This window comes from Pleurodeles waltl, chromosome 8, assembly GCF_031143425.1.
Source record: "Pleurodeles waltl isolate 20211129_DDA chromosome 8, aPleWal1.hap1.20221129, whole genome shotgun sequence".
Taxonomy (NCBI): Eukaryota; Metazoa; Chordata; class Amphibia; order Caudata; family Salamandridae; genus Pleurodeles; species Pleurodeles waltl.
In genome coordinates this window covers 1,415,734,040-1,415,760,209 of record NC_090447.1, presented here as the reverse complement: position 1 = coordinate 1,415,760,209, position 26,170 = coordinate 1,415,734,040, and the positions used below count along the sequence as shown (strand labels likewise).

Genomic DNA, 26,170 nt, shown 5'->3' with positions numbered 1-26,170 from the left:
TATTAACTCCTTAAATGAGGAGAACATTTAGCACACTACTGCTGAACAAGCTACATGAGTTTGGCTTCTAAAGCTCCCTCTTACCTCCATTCAAATCAATGAGATTTATTCTCAATCCGAGACTCACCATTATTATTTTCTAAAATTAATCACATTTCTCTTCAAAGTTTCAAGAAGATAAATCATCTCCTATCACAGCAATATTATCACTCATCATTGCAAGTCTAGGCAAAGTGGTATTTATAAGCACACCACAGCCAGTGCTTGCTTCCCCTTCAAGGTTGTCAGTAACTCTGCGACCAGGCTCATCATCTCTAAATGAAACATGACCATAATTGAGTGAGCCGTAATGACCCGCAGTTTAAGCCAGAACAATTATAGAAATCTGCTCTTTGGCTCACAAAGCTATTAAATGAATAAACCTCCATAACAGGCTCACGTATTAACCAGAACAGGGAGATCGAGAGGATTTAGAATCAGAAACTTTCTTGACCTCTGGACATTAAACTTTAAAAACTCTCAAACTCAAAACCAACCCTTCACAAGTGCTGCAACCTCCTGCTGCAGCTATCTTCCCAAGGAACTCAGGCTTTTTCCCTACATGGTTATCTTTTCAGGAGTAATATAAAAACTCACTTGTCTGCTGCTTTCTGTCTGACTGAATTCTCCCCCGCTCACTCTACTGCTACTTGGAACTTTTGCTCGCTACTCATTTTGTTCTGACCTTGCTCTTCTTTCCTATCCTGCAAAGAATTTTATTGTTGTTTATTTCCATGTGCAGTGCCCAGTAATCCTCAGGGTGCAGGCACACACTATAAACCAATTAAACAACATAAATGTTAATGCTCTAAATGTATATTAATCAGTCGAAGTGCAAAAAGGCCTTTGTAAATACAATAAATAATGGAGCCTTTGCCTCAGAAATTGTCTAGAGCATCTGGCATTGAGTCCAAGCTAATATACATTTGGTCTAATAAATGTACATTTTGGCAAATGAAAAAGGCACTAAAAATGTACATGCATTGGCGGAAATGTTTATCCTCCTATAGTAAATGCAGAACAAATGTACATTTGTGCTCGTAAGATGGTCAAATTGAACAGGCTATAAAAGAAACTATATAGTTTCAGGAAAAATACACATCATATACATACACATCATTGAACAAATGGGGAAAGTGTGTATATTGAAGCTTGCGAATTCTCTGTACTGTGAGCTACATGACTCATTCATAGATATTCACTATATATACATTAATTGTATAAAATGAGTTTCAGATGTAGATAAGGCTTAGATTAGTGCAAACAACAATCAAAGTTGGTTATAAAAGTACTGACATGCACAGCAGACATTGACACTTCATGCACAGATATGCGCTGAATGCACCAGTTATGGACTGGCATGCTTTAAAGAAACAGAAATTGCCTTAAATTACCATGAATGATTATGAACACACCACAGGACACCACCCAGTAATGTATGATTCACAATGAGTTAAAATGCAGCCTAAGTGATGTACTTCATCACTTCTGAGAAGAAAATAAGTTACTTACCTGTAACTGTAGTTTTCTTCTATTGGAATGTTTCATAGATTCACATGCTTGAATCATTCCCCACCGTCGAGATGGGAGTCCCCCAGTACCTTATAATAGCAATGAAATGTTAACTACAGTGCATGAGGGGCTTAGGTCTCTCACGTTAGTAGCATATCCTTGTCAATTTAAAAAGAGGACAAACATAGGTTTCAGCCCATCAGGCTGCTTTGCCCTCCAGAACACTCATGTGAGAAGCTCCAGTCACTCAGATTTACCAAAGCACGAGCGCTGGAGCACCCAAATTAGATATAGTGTAACGGTGAGCATCTCAGGGGAGGCAGGACGGTGGCATGTGAATCTATGAAAGATTCCAATGCTGGAGAACTACAGTTACGGGTAAGTAACTTATTTTCTTACTCCAGTACTGGAACTTTAATAGATTCACATGCTTGAATCAGAGTAGCAAAAAATAGTGAAACACATGCTTAATATTCATATGATAATCAACAAAAAACACATACGATTGGTCAATAAAACTTTAGATGACAGATACTCATTAATAACCATACAATCTTAAAAAAGTTTACTGTTGAAGGAAGAAAAATTAGTATGCAATGTGCAGAACATATACTGGGATGGAGTGAAAGAGTGAATACAATAGCTCACCGTTACTGGAACAGATGTCTCAGCAGCGCTTGTCCTACTGCTAAATCACCTGGGAGTGTTGTCTCCAAGCAGTAATGCTTCATGAAAGGGTAAGTGCTCTTACAGATAGCCGCTCCATAAATGTCCTGGATGGGCATGCGTCGGTCTGTGCAGAGGGTTTCCTGCAGCTCTGTGACAGTAACTGATTGCGCTAGATATCCACTTAGCACCTCCTTGCTTGGAGAGTGGTTGACCTTTCCTAGGGGAGCTGAAAGCCACAAATAGTTGACTGGATCTTCTAAAGTCCTTCATTGTATCCAGATAAAATGTGAGACATCTTGTAGGAAGTTGGGTTTGTATATACTATCTCATAGTGTGCACAGAGTCCAAGGGTTCCCCTTAGAGGTTGATAGTGGCAAAACTAGATAATACTAATGCTCTTTTTTGTGGTAGTGTGGTCGAGCAGTAGGCTTATCAGAGGGTAGTGTTAAGCATTTGTTGTACACACACAGGAAATAAATGAGGAACACACACTCAAAGACTTTACTCCAGGCCAATAGGTTTTTATATAGAAAAATATATTTTCTGAATTTATTTTTGAACCACAAGATTCAAGATTTGAAGTAAATACATACAATGCAAGTTACTCCACACAGGTAAGTAGGGAACTACTAAAGCAGTAGTACACCCAGTATAGATTAAAATGGCAATAAGCTATTTTAAAAGTGGACACTGCAAAAATCAACAGTCAGTCTCCTGGGCATAGGCAGTCCACCGTTGGGTGTTCAAGGCAACCCCAAAGTCACCGCACCAGCAACACAGGGCCGGTCAGCTGCAGAGGTCAAAGGAGGGCCCAAAACACATAGGTGCCTATTGAGAACAGTGGTGCTCTGGTTCCGGTCTGCTGGCAGGAAGTACCTGCGTCATCAGGGAGCATACCAGGGGGGTTTTGTAGAGCACTGGTGGAGGACACAAACAGGCACACAAAACACACCCTCAGTGGCACAGGGCCGGCCGGGTGCAGTGTGCAAAATTTGCATCGGGTTTGATACAGGAAGCAATGGAGGGACCCGGGGGTCACTCAGATGATGCAGGCAAGGCACAGGGGGGCTTCTCGGGCCAGCCACTGACTGGGCTAGGAAGAGGGCCGCCTGCTGGTCACTCCTGCACTGGAGGTTGGTTCCTCTCGGTCGTGGGGGCTGCGGGTGCAGTGCTTAGTACAGGCGTCATGTTCCTTTTTACCCGGCAGTCGCGATCAGGGGGAGCCTCTGGATCCTCTCTGCAGGCGTCGCTGTGGGGGTACAGGCGGGGTCGACTCACGTCGTCGCAGTTGCCTGGGTTGCCCTCTGCAGTGTTAGTTCTCTGGAGCTCAAGCTGGGGGCATCGGGTGCAGAGTGAGAAGTCTCACGCTTCCGGCGGGAAGGGAGAGTTCTTTCAAAGTTGCAGAGTTGTTGCTGTTGGTGAACAGTGCCACTGTTCTCGGGAGCTTCTTGGTCCTTCAGGTTCAGGGCAGTCCTCTGAGTCCTCAGAGGTCGCTGGTCCCTGTCGGATGGGTCACTGTGCAGGTTCTTTGAGCCTGGAGACAGGCCGGTAAGGCTGGGGCCAAGTCAGTTGTAGTCTCCATCGTCTCTGCAGGGCTTTCAGGTCAGCAGTCCTTCTTGTTGTCCTAAATACTGAATTTAGGGATGTGTTTAGGTCAGGGGGGCAGTAGCCAATTGCTACTGTCCTTGAGGGTGTCTACACCCTCTTTGTGCCTCCTCCCTGTGGGGAGGGGGGCACATCCCTAATCCTATTGGGGGAATCCTCCAAAACCAAGACGGAGGATTTCTAAAGGCAGGGGTCACCTCAGCTCATGGCACCTTAGGGGCTGTCCTGACTGGTAGGTGACTTTTCCTGGTTTTTCTCATTATCTCCTCTGGACTTTTGTAATAAATCCAACACTAGCATCAGTGTGGGTTTATTATTCTGAGAGGTTTGATACCAAACTTCCCAGTATTCAGTTTAGCCTTTATGGAGCTGTGGAGTTCGTTTTGACAAACTCCCAGACCATAACCCACTGTACATACAATGTCTAAGAATAGACTTAGACACTGTAGGGGCATATTGCTAATGCAGCTATGCCCTCACCTGTGGTATAGTGCACCCTGCCTTAGGGCTGTAAGGCCTGCTAGAGGGGTGACTTACCTATGCCACAGGCAGTATTTTGTGTGCATGGCATCCTGAGGGGGATGCAATGTCGACTTTGCCTTTTTCTCCCCACCAACACACACAATCTGCAATGGCAGGATGCATGTGTTAGGTGAGAGGTCCCTTAGGGTGGCACAACACATGCTGCAGCCCTTAGGGACCTTCCCTGGTCACAGGGCCCTGGGTATCACTGGTACCTTTTACAAAGGACTTATCTGTGTGCCAGGGGTGTGCCGATTGTGGAAACAATGGTAAATTTTTAGTGAAAGAACACTGGTGCTGGGGCCTGGTTAGCAGGGTCCCAGCACACTTCTCAGTCAAGTCAGCATCAATACCAGGCAAAAAGTAGGGGGTAACTGCAACAGGGAGCCATTTTCCTACACATCTTTTGACATCTAAGGAATGAAGGGCCTGTTCCGCCAGAGTGGAGGGATTAGGAAGGTACGACTTTAGGACTACTGGCTGATTAATGTGGAAATCCGAAGGTATTTAGGGTATGAACTTGGGATTTTTTTGTAGTATTACCCTATCTTCCTTAAACTGCAAGAAAGGATCCTGTATTGTGAAGGCTTGGATTTCACTAAGCCTTCTAGCTGAGGTAAGGGCAAGAAGCAGCGCAACCTTCCATAATAGGAATTTCAAGTCCGCCTGGTTCGAGTGAAAGTTTCATTAATTGGGACAAAACTATTTCGAGATGCCAAGAAGGCGGAGGCGGTCTTGGTTGACAGGATAGTTCGAAAGAGCCCTCTGAGGAAGTGCTCGACTATCCTCGTCGACCACAAGGGTGGTGAGCTCCCTGATCGTCTATAATGGGATATTGCAATCAAATGAACTTTGATTGAAGCATGAGCCAAGCCAGCTCTCTCTGAACGGATAAGATGAGGAAGTATCTGCTCTGGTGATGATGAGACCAGGTGCACTTGAGCTTGTTTGCACCACATGCAAGATCTTTTCCATTTATGATGGTAAGTCCTGTTTGTACTATCTGCTGGGACTCTCAATAACTCTACAGTCCAGAGAGATGTCTAAGTGTGCAAAATCACTGTCTTCAGGAGCCAGGCTGTCAAATGGAGTAAGGCTGGAACCGGTTGGAGAACCTGACAATTGCTCATTGTTAGCAAACATGGTGTTACTGGTATGGTGACGCTGGGACTCTCAGAGAGGAGAGGTAGCTCCATATACCAGTGCTGGCAAGGCCATGCAGGTGCTATCAGAAAATTTTGCAGCGCTTGTTCTTGATCTTGGCTAGGAGTCTTGGATTGAGGGGAATAGGAGGAAAAGTGTAAGCATAAATTCCTGACCATGTCATTGAAAATGCCTTCCCCCAAGAGCCCGAATGGTGATCCCGACTTGCAAAATATTGGCATTTTGCATTCTGGGGAGTGGCAAATAGGTCCAGGTTTGGTTTGCCCCACTGAGAGAAGACTTGGTTGAGCACCTCCTGATCTACCTCTCATTCGTGGTTGGATGTTGTTAGCATGCTGAGAGAGTCCGCTCTGATATTTTGCTTCCCCTGCATGTGTTCTGCTCGTAGATGCACTCCATCTCCAAATAAAGAGATTCTTGAGATCAGAGCAGGGATCTGGTCCCTCCCTGCTTGTTGATATAGTGCATCGTTGTAGTGTTGTCAGTATGTATGAGGACTGGTGAATTCTTTATTTTTGGTAGGAAAGCTTGAAGGGCTAGTCGAACTGCTTTGCGCTCGAGATAACTTATGTGGTAGGCCTTGTGATGGGTTTTCCAAATGCCGCTGACCTGCAAGTCTTGAAGGTAGGCGTCTGTCGTCATCACCCAAAGGGATGGCAGGGTGAGGAATGAAAGACCAACTGACAAATGAGAACTCTGGGTCCACCAAGAGAGAGATGTGATCATGGTCTCTGTGATCCTGCTTGGTTTGTTTAAAGACCCTGTGGACTGTGTCCACTGGCTGTCCAGTTGGTCTTCAAGGGGTCGCATCTAAAGACGGCAGAATGGAATGAAGGGAATACAAGGATTTGAAGAGGCAAACATAAAGAGATTTTCTTCTTTGTACCAATTTGTCCACAGTGATTAGTTTTTGCTGTCTTTCGCTCGTAGGAGCAGCTTTGTTGAGTCACATGTCCGGGACTGCACCCAGAAAGGTAATCTTTTTTTTGAGGATTAGAAGGTTGACTTCCTGTCGTTGATAGTGAGGCCCAATTACCCGAACAGCTGTATACAGGCAGCTGTCGATCTCTGTGCTTGTGCCTTGGACGTGGCCTTGATCAGCCAGTCGTCCAAATACAGAATTAACTGATGCTTTTGTTTACTCAGGATTGCTGCGACCTGAGCTAAACATTTGGCAAAAATCCTGGGGACTGATTTGAGGCCAAATGGGAGAACTTTGAATTGGAAGTGATTTCCGACTACCGTGAACCTGAGGTACTTTCTATGGGACGGATGGATCAGGTTGTGGAAGTATGCTTTTCAGAGATCAAGAGTTGACATATAGGGGGTCATTACAACATTGGTGGGCGGCCTCACTCCCGCGGTGCCCATTATGACATCCCCGCTAGGCCGGTGGGCGGAAACAGAGTTTTCGTCCGCCGGCCCAGCGGGATGTGGGCCGCAACTTGGGAGCCGGCTCCAAATGGAGCCGGCGGTGTTGCGGCCGTGCGACGGGTGCAGTTGCACCCGTCGCACTTTTCACTGTCTGCATAGCATAGCAGACAGTGAAAAGCTGCACAGGACCCTGTCAGGGGGCTCCTGCACTGCCCATGCCAATGGCATGGGCAGTGCAGGGGCCCCCAGGGAACCCACGACTTCCCGTACCGCCAGCCTTTTCCTGGCAATTCAAACTGCCAGGAAAAGGCTGGCGGTAGGGGGACACTGGCGGATTAACACCGCCGGGCCAAATGTGGTGGGAAACCACTGGCCCCGGCAGTGCGACCGCGGCGGTACCGCCGCGGTCGTAATCCCGTCTGAAGCACAGCCAGCCTGTTGGCAGTGCTTCAGCCAAATCAGCCCTGGCGGTCTTGGACCGCCAGGGTTGTAATGAGGGCCATAGTCTCCTGAATTTAGAAGCAAGAGAATATCAGTTAAAGTAATCATACGGAATGAGTGCTTCTTTGGATACGTGTTTAGGTCCCTTAGATCCAAAATTTGGCACCATTCTCTCCATTTCTTTTGGACGAGAAAGAAACATGAGTAAAAACCCCTCTTTCTGTCTGAAACAGGAACTTTTTCTATTGTTCCTTTCTTGAGCACTGGGTGGGTATTAGATAATCATCCCATTCTGGAGTGCCATCTGGCAAGTCCCCATCCTCTCATCATCAGAGGTTGATGGATCTTGTAACGGGACTGTCTGAGGCGTATGCGTGGGCATTCCCGGATAGAGATAACCCTGTTTAAGCAGGTGTGAAAGGTGGTACTGGTGACCTTGGTAGTATAGGTGCCTGCTGAGGAACAGTAGTAGCAGGCGGAAACCGCTTCCGATAAGCTTCCAGCATTAACTGCAAGTCAGACATGGGGGATTCTGCCCACAAGGTGTATAAAAGGCTTGGGGATCATAAACTTCGGACCCATTCTCATTGTTATTGTCCACTTCTAGGCACTTCACATGTAAATCAGATGGGCTATGAACAACACCGAATGGCCCCTCATCATCTAAATCATCCTCTTCCAATAGATGTGCTGGAATCAAGGGTGATACCATGCTAGGAGAAATGTGGGATGGAGTCAAATACCTCGTTTCTAGATGTAGCTATTGACAATAAAACTGAGTTGTTTTTGTTGACAGCGTAGAAGAGGAAGTTATCTTCAACGTCGACGGTCTGACTGAAGGAACCGTTGACAATAGTGTCATTGTCGGGTGCACAGTCGAAACACTGCTCACCGTAGATACCATTGTTGTAGTAACAGTCATCAACGTAGCTATAGATGCTTTCATCGTCGATGGTGTTGATGACGAGAGCCCAGTCGTCAATGGTGCCATTGATGTTTTTTCAGAAGGCTTCCTGAAGGAATGCTGAACCCTTCAAGGTGATGTAGGGGTTCAGAGGAAATGTTTTTGCGCCATTTTGAAGACGCAGAACACTCCTTCTTCTCCTTATACAAAGATGAAGATCTTCAATGAGGAGAGCCAGAAGGGCTGCGATATTTATAAGACCCTTCAGTGGTCTTTTTTAAGGCCTTTTTGGGCTGCTCACTAGAGGCTCAAGAGTGTGGTGATCTGTCCCTTTTTGAGTCTTTCTTGAGGAAGTGGAAGATTCCTTACTGTCAGATCCAGAAACAGAATTTAGCCTTGATTTTGACTTTTGAAGCCAAATGAGCAGCCTGCCCTCTCTGTCTTTGAGAGTCTTATTAGAAAATGTTCTGCATACCCTGCAGTTCTTCACTGAATGGCCTGGGTCAAGGCAATACATGCAGTTTTTATGTGGGTCTTCAAAATTAATATTTTTCTTGCCACAGGTCTTGCAGGCTCTGAAGAGTCTCTTTTTCTTTTTGACATGGTGGAAGAAGTCAAAAATCAGTTAATCACTAGACCAATATATGGTTTAGGAGATAACTGCTAGAAGTAAGATTCTGTGGAAAAATATTATCAGAAATGATTCTGGAAAGGGGTGACTGAGCAGAGCTCAGTGGAGACTCCCTAGCACAACGTGCGGTAGAAAATCTGAGGGACTGGAGCTTCTCACTGGAAGGCAAAGCAACCTGATCAGCTGAAACCTACGTTTGGTCTCTTTTTTAAATTGAGAAGGATATGCTACAAAAGTGAGAGGCCTAAGGCCCTCATGCACTTTAGTTAACATTAAATTGCTATTATAAGATACCGGGGGACTCCCATCTCGACGATGCGGAATGATTCAATCATGTGAATCTATGAAAGTTCCAATTCTGATGTAATTTATCATTTTAAGTGTTGTAGTGAGCAACGAATGTAGCTTCAACCACAATTTAAATATTTATGTTATTGGACAAAGTTTGGCTAAGGGATATTATTGTTCTCCAACAGGATCACAAAAAACGTAGAAAATTCCCTTGGAAAAATGGCAGTTGATGAGACTTAATGGTTGTAATTTGCTTTCGTAGTTACTATGAGCTGCACAACTATAGTCCCCTTGTACTCCCCCTAATGGCATCACAAATCATATCAATGATATCAACAACATTTCCAATACTTAATACAGGGCATATAGTCCACAGTGGATTGTCTGAGTTCATACTGTTTAAGAAGAGAGTATGGTACAGAACATAAACAGTGTAAAGCATTCAGAACATGACTTTCAATCAAGCTCTGAATACAGCAGGCACTGGGGAAACCATTCTCCCTAAACAAAGGACATAGGCGTACTGGTTATGGCCTACAGGCATGCACTTAAGCTTGTGTTAACACGGACCAAAAACATCAGCATGCAGTGTGTGAAGGGCTTGGCCCAATGCAATGCCATCTACCTGCTAAATTTAGGCTCACAAGGCAATAACGGACAAGAAATCTGGTTGTGTCCTGTGTGCTGCTTGGCTTACAGCATACACAGGGGTAAAAGGCACACCTTCATATGTGTGCACAACATAAGGAGGCTAGGGCACACACAGCCTTGCCTGCATCATGTATTATGTCATTGGTGATATCATATGCAACACCATCAATATGATGATTGATGTCCTGATGCCTTTATTGCAAAGAAGTATTAGGATCTTTTATACTGGGTAATTACTGTTCTTTCAAGGATACAGTTGAGTTTTGCAATGATATACTTAAGACAATGGCTGCAGTACCAGTGGCTATGACCTCTGAATACTGCATGTGTGACATTGCTTCCCAACATGCCCTTCCCACAAGCTATGGTAAAATATAAACCCTGCAGGAGTATTTGGCAGGGTATGCCCATCTGCAAAAATACTGACGATATTGCTTTCAACTACGCATTGTGCACACTACCCGTGCCCACAGCACCCAACGGCTGTATCCTGAAGCTATTAGGCAAGGGCATGTCTGTTTTCCAGAATTTACAACTCTGCCCCCCTCTCTTTTTTCATTCTTAAAGGTCCATAAGCAGCAGTTTGTATACCTGTAAAAGCATGTGTGTCCATCCTACAAAGAAAATAATAGCTTGAAATGTTCATAGCTCTACCACTTTCAAACGTAAATAAACCATCTTTACTTGGGCTCAAGCACTATCTTTATTTTCTGCATATCATGGCCATATGTGCAAACGTATGGCCTCTAGCTTCACTCCTGTTTTGCCAATAAGCAATCATCATGTCTTACCTTGATGAATCATCTTCTACAGAGAGTTCTTCTTCCAATTGCACAAATGCCTGGATCTTTAAAAAGAAAAAGGGATAGCTCTGAAAAAATTATTGGCCACAGTTCCACATTTTACTACACCACAAACATTACACAATGGTGCAGGTGTCTAGACAGAGCCTGAGAAGTTTTCGGAGCCTCGTCTAAGGTGTCACTCAGCTTACTGAACAACGTCTGGGACACGGAACTGCATGGGCTTTGCTGCAGCTGGTGCTTCCAGAAAGCAGATCTGACTCCTGCCAGTTTCCTACTGGGTAGGAAGAAATCAGAAGAACCTACTGAATCTCTGCTGGCTTCACTTGCTGCTGAATTTACCCACATGAAAGCCCTCAGCCAGCCTAAAGAGCCCAGGGACATGGGCACACAGCCGCTCCCTCTCACCAGAAAAGAGGAGGAGAGCTAAATTGTGAAACTGCGTTTGGATGTGTAGGTGGGATGTGATGACTCTACTTCCCCGCACCACCTTTTGTAGTTTGTTTCTACTTTTGACCCTGCCCCTTGTGCAGACGTTGATCTATGTGCTAGCCAGCTTAAGAGGGGACTGTGGGGTCGACTTTGAACCCTCTGTTTGCCTAAAAGCCTGCTTTTAATTTGGGTCATAATGTGATCTGCAACCATCACGACAAAGGCTTATCCAAAGAGTCTAGCATCTGTTTGTCAAGGGAAATCTGCATTTTAAGGGGCAAACGCCACCTAACCCTAAACTAAACGTATTTCCTCCAGACACTGCGATTAAATTTCACGAACACCAAAACACTTTACATTACACTGGCAGCTTACTATCACACCTTATTTTGACTGACACTGTTTTCCGGAGTAGATGATAAGTAGTCTTGTGAAATGTAAGGGTTGGTGAACTATAACAACATGACTCACTATTTTAATGTGATGTTCGTGATAGGGGAGTAATCTTGAACAGTACAAGTTCGTAAACATCGTTAGAAGCATTCCATAATTACAGTAACTGCACTGGTGCTATGCTTCTTTACTTGAACAGTATTAGTATTAGTAACCGTAGTAAGTGGGTTTATGCAGTTTTTTTGGTATGTGGTGAGGACAGAATTATTGGAAAATTGCTGGTTTTCTCAAGACCACTGTATGGGTTTGCTCCACAATCCTCAACAAACCATGCGTAAAGGCTCACAATTAAAACACCATATATAGAGCTGGTAATGATTCCTAAATTCAACATTTTCTCTCTGTAGGGAGAGAGAATATGAACTCCGACTCTACTGGAAACCGTGTTGGGGTTACAAATCTGTTCCAGAACTCCTATGTAGCAGTCCTTATAAAGAACGGGTAGTGTCACACGGAACAGCTTTTTGTCAAGAACAGTCAACCAATGAATTAAAGGGAAAAGCTGGATTATTACCTGCTTTACTTTCACCATTGCACACTTACCTCCTTTTACGTTATGGCACTAGTCTTACTATGCTAACCACCAGAAGATCTTTATTTGATATACATTTTGGGTCACCCCTGGCACCTTGTATGAATGGTATAATGTACCTACCCCCCTTTGCAGTAGACAAGGAAGAACAGTTAGCTATTTAGCCATAGCTTCAGCTGATGCCAAGAACAGAGTTCTTCCTCTGTCACTGAGATTAGTGCTATGCCGAGACTTTTACAGTGTACAAGAATTCTGACAGTTTATGAGGGCACTATAACTCCTTTATGAGGATGGCTACAGCAACCTGGTATCAAAAGTTATCCACTAGAAAGGCTTTCTTAAAAAGGTTATGACTCTGAACCTGGCAGAATTGCAGCAGTATCTCAGACTTGGAAAGGCCCACAGCTTGTAACAATAAATCGTAATGAACAAGTTATTTACCTTTGTTGATGCCCTTTCTGGTGCATACACTCTCTGCCTGCAGGTCCCTCACTTTCAGAATATTCCCCAGGAGCCAGACTGGATCCAGTAGGTTTTCAGCAATGCTTTTGTGTGCCTCCAAGTGGCATTGTGTGGTTCCATGCCTGGTCCACACCCAAAAGTGGACCTGAATAAAGTGCCACCCCTGCGTACTGTTAGTTTTCTGGTTTACTAATTCTGTGTCCTCGGACATAGACCAGTTGTGACCATTGTGAAGATCTCTAACTTGGAACCTTTCTTGAAGTTAACAAACAGGACTCTCCACAGAACAGGGAGGAAGAAAGGTGGTTAGGAATCTGCGGTTACATAGCGTATCTACCAGAAAGAGTGTTAAGTAGGTAGGTCATTTGTTCTATTGACAGATATTTTGAACCACAGATTTCATGCCTTTTAGAACAGATACCAAACCAGTACCTTCTAAAGGTTGAGGGTCTGTGGGCTCAGACCAATATATCCTGCAGGACCAAACGGGCAAAATTTATTTCCAGTTGGACCTGGCTGTCGAGACCGTAGTGCTTTGTGAACGTAGGAACTGATACTCACAAGTCACCTAGCAGATGTCAAGGACAGGCACTTTGCGTGCCAACGTAGTGGCAGCAGTCTTAGGTCTGTTGGAATAGGGTCTAAGCCCTTCCAGAGGTTGCTTTTAGGCCAGTGCATAGCAGTTCTTTATACAAAGGAATGTTCATCTCAACAGAGTCCTCTTCTGAACAGCCTTCCCTTTTATCGCTCCATGGAGCACCCCACAAAAACCTGATTGTTCACCTGAGTGTCTTAAGTATAATCAATGTAAAAGCTTTTGGGGTCCAACTGATGGAGCACCTCTACTTGTATGGGGTAAGGAGGGGCAAAGATTGCAGGGAGAGTGTTGGATTTCCCAACATGGAAAGGAGTCACAACTTTCAACAAGAAGGTCACAAGAATCCGGAGCACCAGCTTCTTCATGAAAGAGGTGGTGTGGAGTGGTTGCACAAACAGTGCCTGAAGCTCACTCATATGACAAGCTGACGTAATCATGATACGAAAGGCAGGCTTTCAAGTCAGAGGATGCATCAAGCAGCTATGGACTGACCCCAAAGTGGGTACACATGAGAAACATCAAGACCAAGTTAAGGTCCCACTACAGCCGCACAGACGGTTTGGGAGCAAATGTGTCACACCTTTAATAAACCGCATCACAGCACAGCTTTTTCATTATTCAAGGCCGGGTGTTGTTAATCCATCTCTGGACACGTGTTTCTGGAATAATACCTTCATCAGCAGAGAAAAGATAAAAAGTATTTCCCCCTCGTAGGGACAGCCATTGCTGGAGGTGTTCCAGACATCTCTTTCCTTGTTAAAAGACAGAGTGCATCGCTCTTCAATTTGACTTTGAATTTGCCTACATAGGTCATGCACTTTGTTTTCATTATTTCGTCTGGCTCCAGCAACCCACTTGGGGTAATATGATATAATGTGCAGGACTTCCGTAACCAGCGTGCACTTTGTAACTCACTTCAGAGGCCCACTGGGGCAAGGTTGGTATTTAAACAGACTAATCAGGTGTCTGCAATTAAACTAGCTGAAGAGTTCTTTGCTCCACCCTTGGGCCTCGCTGAACCCAGGTCCCTCCAGTCTTCTCGCATCCAAGGCTTGCATTAAACTTAACTTGATTTATTTTGTCATTTGCATCTTGCGCTCCTCCCATCGCACTCTGCTTTCCCTCCATGCTTAATGTCCCACCCGCCATACTGGGCCTCTTGTGCAGCCTTTGTGCCGCTCCCCTGGGCCTTTTATGTCTCAGCCAAGTCTACATTAAAGCACCTTACTTTCCCTGTGGGGATCTTATGCAACCTACAGCCCCACTGCATGTATTTCTTTCCATGAACCCCTAATGTCTGCACTATGCTCTTTTCTTGCCCTTGTAGCTCATCGGGTGGTGCTGTTTACAAGTGTCTTCTATCCAGACAATTTGGTGCTCTGCATTGTCCCTTCACCAGCATCTGGAAATGTGAGGCCAGAAAAAGAAAACAGAAGGGACACATAAGAGTTTGCACACAGGTTTGAGGTGACATATTTACCACAAACTAAAAGTCAAAGCCTTAATTTCAGTGATACGATGTCACCAAAATCCTGCACTTGAAACCAAGGGGGGCTTCATATGCTATTCTGGGCAGCACCAGGCATCATGACTTTAAAGCAGCACTGGAGCGCTAGTAAGGGTGATTTCTTTTAATAGCCAGGACAAAAAGGCATCCGTTACAATCCGGTATGTAATGCGACCTCAGTCCCTCACAGGGCCTATAGCTCTGGTCTCACTAAAAAGAGGCGCGTCCCCAGGTGTTCCACTAATCCACATTTTTGTCAAATTTAAAGCAATAACAAGTGTGAGAGTGTGAATTTTGTAATATGTTTATTAATTATTTTTATACTAAAATGTGTAATGAATTAACATGCAAAACGAGTGACTTTTGAAAATGTTCGGTTTTTGTTTGGTTCTTAGATGAGCAAAATTCTAACTGGAACTGTGATTATTTTCCCTAATTCAAAAACTTACATAAAACTGTCTTTGAAGTTTGTGTAGATGTGCTCACAGCTACCTCTAGTGGGTTGCTGCATTATGTCTTACAAGGTCATGTTTTAACCAAACATTGCATAAGTTGAAATGTCCTATTGTTTGAGAATGTTACTAATATCTGGTCTTTCCTCGAGGATGGAAGTGAGTTGAAACAGTAAAAGTTTCTTCCTGAGACAAGATATTTGAGAGGCGATGAAACAATGGAGCTACAGACGAGACGGAAGAGGAAATGTTATTTTTGAAGAAAATGTTATAGTTAGGGTAGATTTGTTGTGTTTTAGGTCATCAATTTAGTTGTTGATTGGCTGAAATGAAACCACCTCATAGATTGACCAATCATAAGCTTATTCGGATTTAGTATAACAACTTGGCAGAATTCTTGGTAGAATTCTCTAGGGGAGGATTTTGTTAGAGTTTTGGAGAGCAGACTAGAGCAGATGAGGTTCAACTCTGATGGTTGAAGACTTATTGGCTGAGTGGGTCTAGCTGTCGTTAGGCCCAAAATGTCTGACGACATAACTGATGATGTACCGTGGCTGAAGCAAGCTACTTGCTGTTTCTACTTTTATTATTGGTAATGTACGTAATTGTGATGTAATATGTGTCTCTTTTGCTTTCTAGGTACCAGCTGCAACTTATGACTTAATTGCTGCATATTAATAGTATATTTCTATCATTAACTGAGATAAAAGAGTTTTTTTCCAAATTTGTGTTACTAAATTCTTTTCACATGAAGCTCAACATGTTAATGCTAATTTGCGGTTAGAGAGGGAACCAATTTGAAATGCTCATGACTTACTTTGAAATCATTTGATGCTGAACTAATATATACTTTGCCATTATTACCGGATTTTGTATTATTAATAAGTGTGATTCTTTTGGAGATAATTTGTTTAACTGTCTGGATCAAATTGAGATATATAAGACACTTTAATCAACCGCTATTCATCTTATATGCTTATCATTTGTGTTTGAGAGATATTTTCGTGAAATCAGTATTGTTAATACAGGGAAAAAAATCTATGAATTCTTAATAAACTGGTGTGGTTATTGATTGGAGTTTAATATTATTGATTGATATTAACCTCTGCTGATACCCAAGTCGTTCACTGATGGCATCCCCTCAAACCTGTCCATCATCCTCTAGCGCAGACTCCACTATTCACTGTAAACAATAGCTAGGATTCCATGGCGCTGCAGCACAAGCAAGTCTCTGTAAGCTCTTTTCGTTTCCACTACCCCCTGCAAACCCCTATTAACGTTCTGGTTAAACACAGTGCTCATGTGTTGTCTAGCAACCTACTTCTTTTTTAGGTAGCACTTAAAAAATGGAACAGAAGTGGTCTTTATTTAAGCGCTATCAATCTTGCAAGATTGAGTAATTGTGGACCAGGAAAATAAAACACTTGCCCCAGATCACCCAAAGTGTTTAAGCGACGGTGAGTCAAGTTTAGAGGCTCAGCACTCTTGTTTGTCAGCTGATAGGCCACACTCTCACAACAGCCTGGTGCACTGCATGCCGAGATAAGGCAGCTATGAGGAATGGTTACCTCAAATGTAAATGGGGGATTAAGAAACTAAAAGTGAATGTATGGCTGGATAGTGCGTTTATGCAGTGCACAGAAATGGGCTTCTTAAAAGTGGACACTGGAAAGCGAACATGGTAATGTAAATGTGTTGAAAGGTTGGTGAGGCCCCCTATTGCTGCACAATGGCAATACTATAACTTTCAGGCCATAAATGCCTCTCTGAGCCTATCAGTTTTTCCTTTGTGTTGAGTTGGCCTTCTCTTCCCCCTGACTCTCTGTAAGAGGTACATCTTTACAGTGAGCAAAGCGTAAAATGGCACCACATAGCTAAGGATTTTACCCCAGGCAGTCAGGAATGAAGTTTGTTTTTCTTCTGGAAAGTAACTACATGCAAAACAAGTGAAAAGACTTAATGGAAAAAAGTCCTGGTAGAAGCTGCGAAACTCAGAAAGAGCTAATGTTGCAAACCTCTCCAGAGAGGCAGTAGAACAAAGTGAAAGTGTACTTATGTTGTGTGCATTCTAGCAGCAATCACAAAGCAACAACAACCAAACCTCCCATACTTACCTCACCAGCCACATAAACCTGTATCTAAGACCATTCCTTCTCCTGTTTGCTGTCTTAGCACTCTGGCATTTTCAAATTCCCTACTCAACCTGTTTCCTTTCTCTTGCTCTGTCTAAACTTTCTGCCATTGGTCTGATTCCCAGTCTTGTGCCCAGTCTAAACCTCATGGTTTCTCTCTTCCCCCCTCTAAGTTGTATTCCTCTCTTCCTTTGGGTCTAAACCCTCAAACAACTCTAGCCAACTTTTACTCTCTTCTTTATTCTGCTCTCAGTTGGATGGTCACCTTTGTCCCCTCTCAAAACCCTGGTCTAAAACAACTACCTCCCCACTTCCCTGCACTATTGCCTTCCATTCTCTCTTTGCCCTATACCATCCATTTAGCTCCTTGTTCTACTAATCTCCTTTTTAGGTTTCACCTGCTTGCACGCTCTGCTTACCAAATGTTTTGTGGATAAAAAAAAATCTTAAAAGGGGTTTAGAACCCACCTCTTACTTACCTTAACTTACCATTGGCTTAGTCCAACGTCACTCTTACTTAAGTGCTTCTGGTTAGCCCACGTCATCTACTTTCACTTCCTGCTCTCTCCTTTGCCGTGCATTCAGTCAGACCAAGTACTCCTGCTTCTCCACTGCTTACTGACTTTTGCCCTGTGCCCTTCCACTGACCACATGCTTAGCAAGGTACTTTTTGAAAAAACTTTTATAACTGCACTCTCTAGGAATACACGTGTCTGCAATCCGTCTGGCCTGGTATTACTTTTCTTGCTCACCTTACTCCCCCCTCCTGCTGTACACCATACTACTATGTATTATTGTTACTCACCAAAACATAATGTGCCCCCTTATGGCCTGCCAGTGTATCACTCTTATTGATAAGAAGTGGTGTGATTAATTGGTCACACACAGACCTGTTTTCAGGCGCCAAGGCGGCCTGAAGCATGCCCAACCCTTGCTGTGGAACAAATACTCTATACCACCACAGCCAGCTTTCTTTGCAGGAAGGGTGAGGGAGACCATTAATTTCGGGTTTGAGCCTCTTCTCCAGTAGTCACCTCAGGAGACGTGCTCTTCCTGTCATTCTTGTGGGATGGAGGATGTTGTTGCATGTGTGGACGGTGGGGCGTGAGGAGTGAGGCAGGTTTTACGGATTGTGACTGATCTAGGTCTGTCTTGCTCAACTGAAGTCAACAGATGGAGGCCGCATGGCTACACTAAACAAACGCCTATTTAACTCTCACCGTGCTGGTTTGATCACCACAACGGAAGAAACAAGGAGAAAAAACTTGCTTTGACAATAGTAGTTGTGTTATTTACATTATGTAGTTTCACGCCTTTTTTATCTCTGTATATAACAGGCTCTACATATAGCCAACTGCAAGGTCAGCAGATTATTTATGTAGGCGTCTATGATTAGTTAAAAGCACAAGCATTAATTCGGCTATTTACAATGTTGTGTTGATTTGTATAATTAGCATTCATTTCATTCTCGAAGTCAGCAATGACCTTTGAAGCTAGGTTTGATCCCCGGATGCCTGATTACAGTAATCGCGTGTTTCAGTTGGTGTGCCAGGCAGATGACAATAGTGCACTGGATTACAGAAACAATATGCTAGCAGCACTATTACGGACAATAACTCTGAGATCGGCACTAAACAATCACCTGCCCTGGCCCCAGTTTGACACATTGCTCATAGAGCGTCTTCTCAGTGTTTTCTTCGTGTTTTCCAAGGGGCATTTTTTCATTCAAGCGGCGGTTCGGCACCGCGTTTGCCTCACGTTCTGCCCAGACTTCAGTTTCCTGTTTCGGGCGGAGTCTGTGGGTGTGTCCCGCCTTGTTTAGCCTTTTTTGGTGTTAGGGGAGTAACTCTCATCCTTTTACACTCCCCTTGCCCACGCTCATTGCCTAAAACATATTTTAACCCTTTCTTTACTGGGTTAAATTTTAGTGTAGCATTTTATTTTTACCTTTCACCTACTTTTTTCGATTTGTGAGCTTTCCTGTACCTTGTAATTATCTGGACATTTAAGGGTGTTTAAGAATACTTCTGAAGTTTCTAATGATGTTGACATTCAGGATTTTCGCGTCAACTTGAATACTTTTATTCAAGATTCTGTTCAACAGGCTGAGTCAGCGTCCATGTTGCAGATGTCAAAAAAATTGGAAATATCCTTTAAAAAATTGGCTTCCCAAAATTCTAAAGTTTCTGAGGCGAATAAAGGGAAGAAGCGTACTCTTCTCAAAGTACAAGTTGTGTCTGCCGCTGAAGATTGTCCCCAACTTTCTGGTCCTTCCCCCGTAAGGAGGTTCATACGGTGGAAAAGGGTCCCTCTCATTTTAATATTACACAGTTGAGGGACACAGATGATGACATGGAGTTCGATGATGGGGATGACGATGATACCCAGGGTTTTGATGACCTCTGGCAAGAGTCTCTAGAGAAAAGGTGAAAAATATATCTTTCTGATCCTGATCTTTCTGTTAATACAAATGATTTTACTGTTCTTGATGGATTGGGGGAACCGATGTTTGATCCCACTTTAATACACCATCCGAATTCCACTGAATGGTTCTCGTCTGAACAAGTGGCGGATTATATTTCACTTCATTTAAGACATTCTTTGGACAAATCCACAAGAAATAAACTTTGTTCCGAATGTCCCCGCCCCTCCCTTCCTCATAACATCACTTCTACTCCCGTTATTGACCCTAATATGGTGTTGTTTTTCTCCAAATATGGTAAAGACCCTAAAAAAGGGGTCGATAGGGCTTGGTCCATTTGCCGCTCAGGCGTTTAAATTTGGTGGGTCCTCTGACCAGAATTCTTGATTTGGCAGAGGAGGCTAGGTTGGAAGGCTCACAAATTGACCCAGCTACCCTATCTAACTGGGACCAACGGGCAGTATGCATTTTGGACAATGCGAACACCGCTATCTCCCAGGAGAGGCGTAAAAGTATTTTGCTAAAAATGGATCCTAAGTTGGGCAGCCTTGCTTCCAGAGAGGAAGGTCAGCAAGCCAATGGTCTTCTTTTTGGGGACTCTTTTATAAAAGAACTGAGTAAATACGTTTCTACCTTCGCGACTTTGGATAAGTCTCAGTTCTCATTAAAGAAGATTTTCAACGCCAGGGTTTTTGGCAGGGCCGGTAAAGGGAGGAGCCGATTTACTGCCTGCTACGCCTCCCATGGTGGCAGTTCCCTCAGAGGCTCCTCTTTCTACTCCCCTGAATACAGACCTCAGTTCTACCCTCAAAGAGGGAGAGGGTTCAGGAGCAGAGGTTACCGTCAAAGAGGAGGACAGGTCTCAGGTAAGAAATTTAAATATTGGCCCTCTTCCTGTGGGAGGTCGATTGGCACATTTTCTTTCAAACTGGTACCAAATTACTGCGGATCCATGGGTTCTTCAAACCATTCAAGGGTATTGCATAGACCTTTATCAAGTTCCCTGCCAGACTCGTCCTCCTCCCCCTCTGAGGTTTTCCCAGGAACAAACCCACTTAATCAATCTGGAGATTCATTCTTTGATTTCAAAGAACGTAATAGAGGAAACACGCTTTCACCCCTCGGGGTTTCTCAGTACCATTTTTCTGGTCCAAAAGAAAAACAAAAAGTTTCGTCCAGTGATAAATCTGAAATTGTTCAACAACTATGTAGTTCAAAATAATTTCAAAATGGAGACTATTCTCCATCTCAGAGACCTTTTGATGGAAGGCGATTGGTTTGTTCGTCTAGATCTCCAGGACGCTTATTTTGCGATTCCTGTCCATACTTTTTACAGAAGATTCCTGCAATTTCAGTGGGAAAGCTCGACCTTTCAGTTCACAGCTCTTTCTTTCGGCCTCGCTTCTGCTCCTTAGTGTTTCACAAAGGTGATTAAACCGGTGGTAGCTCATCTAAGAGCTCAGGGAATAAGACTGATCATTTATCTAGACGATTTTCTCATTATGGCTCAGAACAAGGACACCCTGTTAGGTTATTTGCACATATGCCTTCATCTTTTGTATTCCCTAGGTTTTCTAGTAAATATGGAAAAGTATTCTCTTGCTCCCTCAACTCAAGTGGAATTCCTGGGATTTCTTACAGATTCCAAAAGAACATCCCCGTCTCTTCCCCTACAAAAAGTGAGTCGTATAAAACACGAACTTCGGCAAGTCCTCAATCTTTCCGTTCTCTCTCTTCGATCGCTGGCAAGAATTGTAGGTCTCCTGGCCTCTTCTATTCAGGCCATATTTCCAGGTCCATTACACTACAGGGCCCTTCAGAGGTTGAAGATTCAACATCTTCGCAAAGGTCTTCGTTAATCGGATATAATTCAGTTGGACCAGGACTCTCGAGCAGAGTTACAGTGGTGGCTCGATCATTTGGAAGCATGGAACGGAAGAGCAATTTTCTCTTCGGCCCCAGATCTACTATTAGAATCCGATGCAAGTCGGACAGGTTGGCGCGCAAGATGTGGCAACGTCTCGACTGGGGGCATATGGTCAGGGAAGGAGTCTGCACTGCACATCAATTGAGATGCTTGCAGGCTCCTTTGCATTGAAGACTTTCGCAGAGGACAAGGTAAGTTGCTCTATTGTTTTAAAGATGGACAATATTTCCGCTGTAAAATACATCAATCATCTTGGAAGACGAAATCAAAACATCTTGCGGATCTAGCCAAAAGCTTTTAGGAGTTTTGCCTTCTTCGAAAATTGTCGGTTAGAGCGCAATATCTTCCAGGCAAACTGAATACCATAGCGGATTGGTGTTCTCAGCATCTAAAAGATTCCAGCGATTGTCGTCTTCACCCTTCCGTAGTCAACAAACTTTCTTCGAAATTCGGTGTCATACTCATCCACTCCTCACTCTTCTATGTTATCATCCTCTCACCTATCAATCAATATAATCAGCAGATTGTACGCATCCATATATACATCGTGTAATTATTTGATGTGAAGTGGAATGTTGAAATATGCTTATATATATTCTGTATCGTCTTACAATCTTCCTTAATAAAAACTTTAATAAAGAAAAAAAAAGAAATTTGGTGTCATGACGGTGGATCTGTTCGCTTCTCGCTTGAATTCTCACCTTCCCAAATTTTACAGTTGGGGACCGGATCCTCAAGCTCTTGCTACAAAGGCTTTTCTCCAGGATTGGTCTCTCCATCTCAATTATGCTTTCCCTCCTTTAATGATGATATCCAGAGTCTTGGCCCAGGGTCATTGTCAACGAGCTTCCCTGGTGCTAGTAACTACCTTTTGGCAAACCCAGCCTTGGTTCCCTTTGGTTCTGGAGTTGTCAATCGATTTTCCAGTTCTGATCCCAACCTTTCCCAAGCTCCTTCTCGATCCGGAGGGTCGTCCTCAAGATATGATTCTCGATCATACTTTAACTCTGGTGGCATGGAAGATTTCGTGTCAGCCTGGAGAACCCCCGGAATTTTTGAGGAGGCTGCCCAGTATATCTGCCACTCTTGGGCCCCGGGAACGGCTAAGCCTTACAAGTCCGCCTGGTTGGTCTGGAGTAGCTGGTGCTTGGACAGGAATTCAAATCCCTTTTCAACCGGTGTCACTTTAGCCATTCATTTTTTAGCCTCTCTAGCCTCCCAGGGTAAGGCATATAGAACAGTGAATACCTATAGATCTGCCATTTCTGCCAAGCATATTCAAGTAGATGGGAAACCTGTCAGTGAATATCCTTTGGTGTGTCGTCTCTTGAAGGGAGTAAGATTTTCCAAACCTCCGCTTCTAGATTTAATCATTTATGGGATGTGAATTTGGTTTTGAATTTGTATAATTCTTGGCACAATGACGAACTTCTTTCTCTGAAATGCCTTTTGGCAAAGTTAACAATGTTGCTATTCTTGGTTTCTTCGAAACGTGCTTACGATGTTAGAGCTTTAGATGTATCCTCTGTCCAGTTCTCTCCTACTAATGTGCCTTTCAGAATTCATAAAAGAACAAAAACAAATATTTCCATGGTTCACTACCCGTACTTTCCTTCACATCCTAAACTCTGTGTTGGTAACTGTTTAAAAGTTTACATAGCAAAAACTGCGGATTTAAGAACGTCCTCCTCTCCCAGTTGCTGATTTCCTTTTTCAAACCTCATAAACCCGTCTCTTCCCCTACCCTTGCTCGTTTGGTTAAGTGGGTTATGACCCGCGCGGGTATTGATACCAGTTCCTTTGGGGCTCATTTCGCCAGAGGTGCTATGGCTTCTAAGGCCCTCTGGGCCAGTGCTCGTTTGGAGGACATTATTAGATTGGCAGACTGGTCTAATGTTTCCACTTTTAGAACTTTTTATTGTAAACCAATTTCTACTGTTGCCGATTCTGTTATTGACATGCTTAAAATTCAGTTTTTCCTAGCTTTAGTGAAGGAAAGTCTAGATTTTATTAAAGACACGGAGGCGAGTATTATCCCACCGCTTTTCTTAACCCTCCCATTTCTATTTCAGTGCCGGCTTCCCCTGCACCACTCGCTTAGTCATGAGGATGTTCGTTCTACCACCAAGTTTCTTCCTCAGGAAGTCTCTGCATCTGTTACTCTTCATGGAGATCGGTTTTTGCCTTCCTGTCGTTATGTGGACCAGCCGAATTCAGTTTCCCCTTCAGCTCTGGACTTTGCGAAATACTTTTTTACGCTATTGATGGCATTTTCCATTGTATTGGTTATTATTCCATTGTTTCGTTTCTCTTGACATGCTCTTTTCAAGAAAAGAGGGCTTGTTGCTCACAGTTAAGATAGTTATTGGGGTTGCAGGCTTGCTATTGGTTATTTCTTTATGACTTTAAGTGTGACATCTTGTTTCTCTGATTCATGGGATATGTAGTTCTTGTTGTAATATTGTTCATCTTGGCTGCTGTTAAGATTAAAGCAAGAAAAGGAAGCATAATACTCACCTCTGTGTCTTTAATAAAATCTGGACTTTCCTTCACTAAAGCTAGGAAAATCTGAATTTTCCCAAGCACGAGTGCCAGAGTATCTGAAGAAGACAGGTAACGGTGAGCTTCCCAGGGGAGGAGGGAGGGTCACATGTGAATCTATGAAAGATTCCAATACTGGAGAACTACAGTTACAGGTAAGTAACTAATTTTCTTACTCCAGTATTGGAACTTTCATAGATTCACTTGAATCAGAGCAAGAAGTAATGAAGCACATTGTATAGTATATATCCAAACACATACATGTATTTATTTATATATATAGCTATTGTCATAGAACATACATATATAAACACAATCACTGAAGAAGAAAAAAAAAAAAAGATCATGCAGGAGAGATAGAACCCTAGCAATAAACATGATATAAGAACAGCACCGAGGGGCGGGCCAACCAACATGGCCGATCGGACGTGAGCTCCGTCGGCTCCGTCTAGTTTCCCCTGGGCCCGATGCAGTGAGGCGGTGGAGAGGTGCTGATGGCCGCCCCCCGAGTCGGGGATCAGCCGCGGGTCCCTGGGAGAGGTGATACCCGGCGAGATTCCCGCTGGAGAAAGGGGCGACGCCCGGCGGGGCTCCGCGTGCGGGCCCCGTGGTGAGACGCGGATCTGCGGACCCATGCTGGACGAGCGGAACACGGCTGGTGCTGGAGAGGGGCCGTTGCCCCGAGGTGGAGGACTGGCGGCGCGAGACCTGAGGACGGGGGAGAGCGACGCCCCCGACGCCAGAGACACAGATGAGCGGCGGTGGGCCGTGGGGAAAGGACCACACCCGACCGCGACAAGGGCGAGGTGAGCAGGGGAAAGGCATCCCCTTCTACATGCGGGGAGGCGCGACCGGGGAGGCCCAGTTTGAGAGAAGCGGCTGTAGCATGCGGAGGCCCCCCACCCGCTAGAAGATATAAAGCGACAACAGGAGGGTTCCCCCCAGACGGATGATGATAATTAACACCTGAAATATTCTCTTGGCTGAGATGGCGAAGCTGTGCATTTTGGGGTCAGAGGAAGACTATTGGAGGCCATATTGAGAAGCTCTGAGCGGTAAAGCCTCTTCTCCAAGAAACTCAGAGAGACTAAAGTTTGCAGAGGCGAATACAGGCCCCGACGGGCAGGTCGTTGTCACTGAGGGCAGGCCCACAACGGAGGGAGTGAGCCCACCGAGGAGAGAAGACATAGCTTTGGAACAGGGGAGAGGGGGACATCCCTGTCCCCCCGCCCCCAGAGGTGTGGCGCGACGGAAGGGCGAAGACCCAGAGGGGGGCCCCTGCAGTGAAGGAGTGTAAAAGCTGAGAAGAGGGCGAGACCCCCATGTTAACACCGGGGCCGGGCCCTTAACAGTTTCATATGCCACGACGCAAAATCCAGGCCAATCGGGTCTCCAGCTATTTCACGCCGGCTAGAGTGGAGAGTGCTGACCAGACGCAGGGTGAGGAGATGGCGCTTACAAAGGAGGACTTCTTGCCCTCTCTCCGTGCCTTTAAAACCGAGTTGCGTGAAGAGCTCACAACAGATATCAGAGCAATACTAGAGGCCTTCCAGACGGATGTCAATGGGAGGCTAGTCGCCCTCCAAACAGACGTGGACTCAGTTGGGGCCCGCACACTGGACTTGGAAACGCACATACAGAACATACAACAGAAAATGGTCCCAGTGGAGACTGATCTCACAAATGTAAAATCGCAACTACACCTCACCATAATGAAGTGCGAGGACTTGGAAAATCGCGCACGCCGAGATAACATACGGGTGAGAGGCCTGGAGGAGGGAGCAGAGGGGCCCGACCTAGAGGTCTTTGTGGTGGGGCTGTTTTCCTCACTACTGGGAGAGGAGCAAGCGGAGATACAAGTGGAACGAGTGCACCTTGTGGGCAGCAAAATACTGGGCGACGGGAGGAGACCAAGAGATGTTCTTGCTAAATTAAGCTCATTTAAAGTGAAGGAACGGATACTTCTAAGGACGAGACACCAGGACCCCATCTCCTTCCAAGGTGCGCAATGCTCACTCTTCCAGGATATAGAGCCAGCAACTTTAGCCCAACGTCAACAGTTCCGACCAGTGACGGAGGCGCTGAGAGAGAAGAAGATAAAATATC

General features: G+C 44.5%; 1 protein-coding gene across 1 annotated transcript in view; it reads right to left on the bottom strand.

Moving 5' to 3' along the window:
• The window catches only part of DOP1B (DOP1 leucine zipper like protein B), a 604,399-nt gene that overhangs the window by 41,819 nt on the left and 536,410 nt on the right, over positions 1 to 26,170 (bottom strand). Inside the window, exon 34 of the mRNA XM_069202530.1 lies at positions 10,595 to 10,650. Coding sequence (XP_069058631.1) covers positions 10,595 to 10,650 — 56 coding nt within the window. The remainder of the gene's footprint in view (positions 1 to 10,594; positions 10,651 to 26,170) is intronic.